Source organism: Manihot esculenta, chromosome 9, assembly GCF_001659605.2.
Source record: "Manihot esculenta cultivar AM560-2 chromosome 9, M.esculenta_v8, whole genome shotgun sequence".
Taxonomy (NCBI): Eukaryota; Viridiplantae; Streptophyta; class Magnoliopsida; order Malpighiales; family Euphorbiaceae; genus Manihot; species Manihot esculenta.
This window is the reverse complement of record NC_035169.2, coordinates 22,240,289-22,245,598: the sequence shown is the minus strand read 5'-3', so window position 1 is coordinate 22,245,598 and position 5,310 is coordinate 22,240,289. Positions and strand designations below refer to the sequence as shown.

Below are 5,310 nucleotides of genomic sequence, written 5' to 3'. Positions count from 1 at the left end.
TACAAAAGTGTATTTTATAATTTTTATGTGATTGAAAAATAATTTAAAAAATTATTATTTTGGATTTTTATGATTGGGATGTTAAATATAATTTTAAATTAGTTTTAATAAATATAGTAAAATATTATATTTATTGTATATAATATAGTATAATTAAATATTCAATATATCATTTTCTAAAAATAATAAAGAATATTTTGGTTTTTTTTTTTATAAAACTAACTCTAATTTGATTAAAAAAACATTTCAATTTATCCAAAAAACAAATCTTCATAAATATATTGGACTAGAAAGGCTTAAATCTTAGTTTCTCAAAAAAAAAGGAAAAGAAGAAAAAGAAAAGGAAGCTTAAATTTCATCAATGATGATGAACATTCATTCAAGTCCCAGACAAGGACCATCAATTATCAAAATGTTTAACTTTGTTCTACAAGAAGAGTAAGAATCTTCAATTAGGAAACTAAAGACAACTCCAAAATAAAAATGGCATTATTCATCATCATCATCATTCAATCTTTATCCATGTATCTGGATACCTTCTTTTTTCCTTTTCTATTTCTGTCTCTTGTAAATTTTGGCCAAAAAGGATTTCAACACTGCTTGCACTGACTTGCTAGGATGAGCTTCAATGGAAGTCACTAATATCTCATAGCTTTCATTCTCATACTCCATGAATACTCCCTATTGATTAGAAATTAAACAAACAGGTAAAAGAAAGAAACATGAAGTTCTATAATGAAGACTATACACAAGCAGATAACAAGATTGATTCAATCTGTATATGCTCAAGCTTACGAAATGAAATACCTCTATACCGAAAAAAACAAACAAGATTAATTTGGCAAACATGGTCTAATGAAAAGCAAGCAAAAATTAGTACACTGGCATAGCAAGAATGAAATTCTATTCTAATCTAAACGGAATTTCAAAATTGTGAAACATCAATTTCTTGAGATCATGCTCATACCTGAAGGTTCAGTTCATTATAAAGGACCTTCACCTTTGCTACACTGGCTGGGTCAGCTTTCCCATAGTGCTCCTGAAGGAGATGACATTATCAATAAGCAAAGCTACTTTCAATTTAGACAAGTACAAAAACAGTGCAAGGAATGGAATGAGTTAATCTTACATATAACACTTTCTTTTGCTCTTCATCGCAATGTTCTAAAGCCTTCACGACCAACCACGAGCACTTAAAATCTTCTATATCTGTTCCTATCTGAGTTTACAAAAGGATATTAGCAGGAATTCCATTTAGACAAACAGAAATAGAAGTTGTCATTCTCTTTCTCCTTCTCCAACTATACCCCTTCCACCTACTTCTATTCTACAAAATTACAAATATATACATAGTTCACGTAACCATGCATACACATATTTTTAAATAGTATACAGCCACCCGCTTGAACTGACCTTACCAATTGTCTTCGGATCACCAAAACAATCCAAATAATCATCCTGCATAAGAAAAAGAATAGAAAATAAAAAATTAATAGATGCTAAGTTTGAAACCTCACTTTTAGTTGTTTCAGCACTTAAAAGAGGATAAACAAGAAGAATGAGAGAAAGAAAGAGATAAAAGAGAGAATAGTGAGAGAAAATGATTTAGAGAGAGAAAAAATATGTTCCTTATTGATAGAATTCAGGAGTGAGAAATTGAGAGCTATTCCAGTTCTTTTATATTTATTTACTATTCTCCAGCAGAATCTGGCTGAAATTTATAGTAACAGCTCTTAACTATTTTTCCCACGCTTATTCTTGAATCTATTTCTCATTGTTCTCCTCATTCCTCTACTTCTTCCTCCTATACGTAATAGTAGATAATTGGCACAAATGAACTTAGTCACGTAGAGATAAGTAAACAAGAAAGTTCCCTTGAAGATTAATACAGGATACTTTGCACCCTGTTTGGGTCAGCTTCTGTAAGTTAACAATATAAGTACTCCATTTTCAATAAAAGAAACAAAATAACATGAAGCAATTCGATGTTCACAATTCAATAAGAGAAGAGAAATCCAGGAAAGTTGAGGTAATCATATATAATTACCTGTACTTGGAAGTAGATTCCCATCTGAACAAGAATGTCTTTCACAGCAATGTGATTGTCCAGATTCTCACCCGCCATGAGCAATGCACAAGCAACCTGTTGGATGTTAATGCAAGATTGGAATGGCCACAAGAATTTTGAGGTGACAATACTCCTTTACGACAACCTTAGTACAATAAGGAAAGCCAAAAAGTCATGCTGAGAATACTCACGGGAAGATAAAATGAGTAGTAGGCAGTTTTGTACTGAACAATTCTCCGGTGCCTGCATCAATTCCAAAATGATATATCAACTTAGGAAATAAAACAAGTTAAACAAAATTTTCTTTTTACTTATTCAGAGATTTCTTGAAAAATCAAATTTTACATGCTTTCATTCAGCATAAATGTGTTTTCCATACCAAACCAACAAAAGGAAATTGTTTGAATTCAGACCTTTTTGCTTCTTCGTGGTCTAATAACACAAAACATTTTATGCATTCAGCAGTTGGTGCATGCAAATTGCTGGGTGATTCAACAACTAATTTGATGCATGTGTGGTTTGAAATGAAAATCATATTTGTATCTATTGGCGCAACTTGAATTCAAATAATAATCTCAACAGCTCATGTAGCATGGTCTTCTTTGTCCATGCAACTCCAAAATCCATATGGCTTTGTTCCAACAAATTGTTCGCAGTATCTCATTTATCTTTCATATTAAAAGCAGTCAAATAGGCATGTTGATCATAGTGCACTCTGCATTATTGCATTTTTATCCTTTTATTTTATTTTTCTGTGGTCTTTTTATTTTTTTTTTTTGTGGGTGTGTGGGTGGGTGAGGGAGGGCAACTGGGGGAATGTTCTTTTTTTTTTTCTCATGCATTTCATATAAAGGGTGTACACGTATGGATAAAGCCTCCACAAATCTTTCAAAATTTTACTTTTTGAACATATATTTCACATGTATTATTTACAAGTATGCAAAAGGCATCCCAAAGTTCGAAGATTGTTTATATTAACCTACAATCTTTATATATTTATATAGCTTTCTCAATTCCTACTTTTGGCTCCCAAATATTCTTAATCTACTAACAATAGGATTCATATATTTCAGTGGTTTACTCACAGTGATAAAGTGTATTTGGATAAATCCTTTTCTCCTTCAAGTGTTGTAATTAGATCTATCATCTGTCCTGAGGCTGTTTGAAACTCCACCTATGCAAACATAGCATGAATAATCTACAATCATATTGTAATCAAAAGCAACTAACAGAAATATTAGCAAGTTAATTACCTCATTAAACAAATCTAGAAGATCTACATAGTATGCCTTCCCCCGGAAGTGCTTTTTAAGAATCCTGGGAATGTGATTGCGAAGCAAAATCCCATCATTTGTGGCAATCAGACCAACCTTCAAAATACAAATTAGCATATTTCATTGATTAACCAACAACAGAAGTCTTAAAGGCAGCGGGAAAGACAAGTTCATGATTAACACATACCTTGGGCACCCTAAACCAACAAGGCTGACCACGTCGGGTATGAGAACTATCCATAATGTCATCAAGGACAAGAAAATACGCTTGCAGCTGCAACAATAATGAAAGAAGAGCAAGACAATTATGCAACTAACAAAAAAAGGAAATTCAACCATTGGACATACTATCCAATGTTCTAAGCAAAGAAAAGCAGCAATGGTTCTCGTGGCCATACCCATTCAATACACCAACCAAGAGCACTTGCAAGAAAGATTTCTTCTTCTGTTAATTCCCGTCCATCTTTCAACAATTTGTAGCTGTCAACCACAGAAAGCCCCCTATTCAGCTTCCCTGGAAAAAGAGAATTACATGTTATAGCTATTAATTTTCAATCCTTATACAGCAAATTTTATTTCCTCTGGAAACAAAACTTTCACAAACTATTAAGTAATCATAAATACATGGAATAAATTCTTTCAATAAGTTGGTATGAATATCCAATTCCTACCTCCAGGCACATTATAGTCCAACATCTGCAACAAATAGAGCATATGCCACACTTAGAAAACCAAAATAAAGCTCGATAAATTTCATTAATGGAAGCACAGTGAACTTAATAGACAATTGAAATTCATATCAAATTATAGAAGGATTAGTCATGAGTTAGAAGTTCTTAAGAACAAAAAGGAATGACTTTGCATCGGACATAATACCTTATGCTAATTCAAAACCATACTTGAGTAGTATTAGCAGGAAAGATTACCGTTGCTTTCAGTTCTTTCAACTACTATATTTTAAAACCAGCAAATCCTCATTCTATATACAACAAAGGCACAGTCTTAAAGCCACTGTAAACACCGAGAAATTCAAAGAAAACAAGTTGTTCTGATAATATTACATAAACCAAGCAAATTGTAAATAAACCAAGCATTATCCTCAGGATTCCAGAGTCTATAATTATTAATCTAACAACCGGTCCTACACATTTATCTCAAATTTCAACAGCTAACCAGCTCAATTTTCATGTTTATAGCTCAGTTAACATTTATAATTCATTGTTTCAGCTCTTTGGGCTTCTATATCTCTCTAGATTCTTCTCCTTCATATTAAATGACACACCGAAAGGTCAAGAGAAACAACATTTCCCATCTCAAACAAGAAATCACAACCCAGAAAACAAATAAAAAAAAAACAAGAAAATCGAAACATTGGAGCACAAAGGGGTCCAATAAACAATGAGTCTTGAAAAGGAAATGCACAAACACACACACACACACAGTGGAAGTACCCGCTCAACCCATTGACGGGAATCTGGTGTCCATTCGAAAGCAGGGTCCTCAAGGAGCTCCTGCTTGAGGACAGAATAGACCCTCAAGAATGTTGACTTCAGATCCGCCATGAATTCAAACCGGAGATTGGGGAGAAAAACTGAAAACAGAGAGAGAATGAAGAAAGATAATGAGGATGATTTGCGGAGAAAATGGCAAATTAAATACTTGGGGAGGGGCAGAGATGATGTTGAGTGAAGATTCCTGTTCTTGGCGTTGTGGCTATCAACCTACTGTCTTTATTTGCCTAACTACACTATTGGAGGTCTCAAAAGTCTCAATTCGGTCTTCTTTTGTAAAATGGCTCCAAGTTTTAGTTTAATTACACTTCTTGCCACCGCCGTAGTCTTGTCGCCGTTGAATAGGATGGACAACTCAAAAATAAATAGGGTAATTTACAAGAACGCACCTAAAAAAAACCAAATTCACATATTAGTCCTTTATTAAAGTTTCGATAATAAATTAATTCTTAAATTT

General features: G+C 33.1%; 1 protein-coding gene across 2 annotated transcripts; it reads right to left on the bottom strand.

Moving 5' to 3' along the window:
- Positions 1-343: 343 nt before the first annotated feature.
- Positions 344-5,082, bottom strand: LOC110622015 (farnesyl pyrophosphate synthase 1). 2 transcript variants are annotated; one of them, XM_021766350.2, is made up of 12 exons: positions 4,794-5,082; positions 4,014-4,038; positions 3,741-3,856; positions 3,530-3,616; positions 3,322-3,438; positions 3,154-3,242; positions 2,260-2,311; positions 2,048-2,143; positions 1,414-1,458; positions 1,130-1,219; positions 968-1,039; positions 344-681 (listed from the first exon to the last, which is right to left on the bottom strand). In XM_021766350.2, the coding sequence occupies exons 1-12, from the start codon at positions 4,902-4,904 to the stop codon at positions 553-555; spliced, it is 1,029 nt and encodes a 342-aa protein (XP_021622042.1). In that variant the 5' UTR covers positions 4,905-5,082; the 3' UTR covers positions 344-552. The 2 variants fall into 2 exon arrangements, with proteins under 2 accessions (XP_021622042.1, XP_043816452.1); XM_043960517.1 differs by lacking the exon at positions 4,014-4,038 and having other exon boundaries at positions 4,794-5,070.
- Positions 5,083-5,310: the final 228 nt, after the last annotated feature.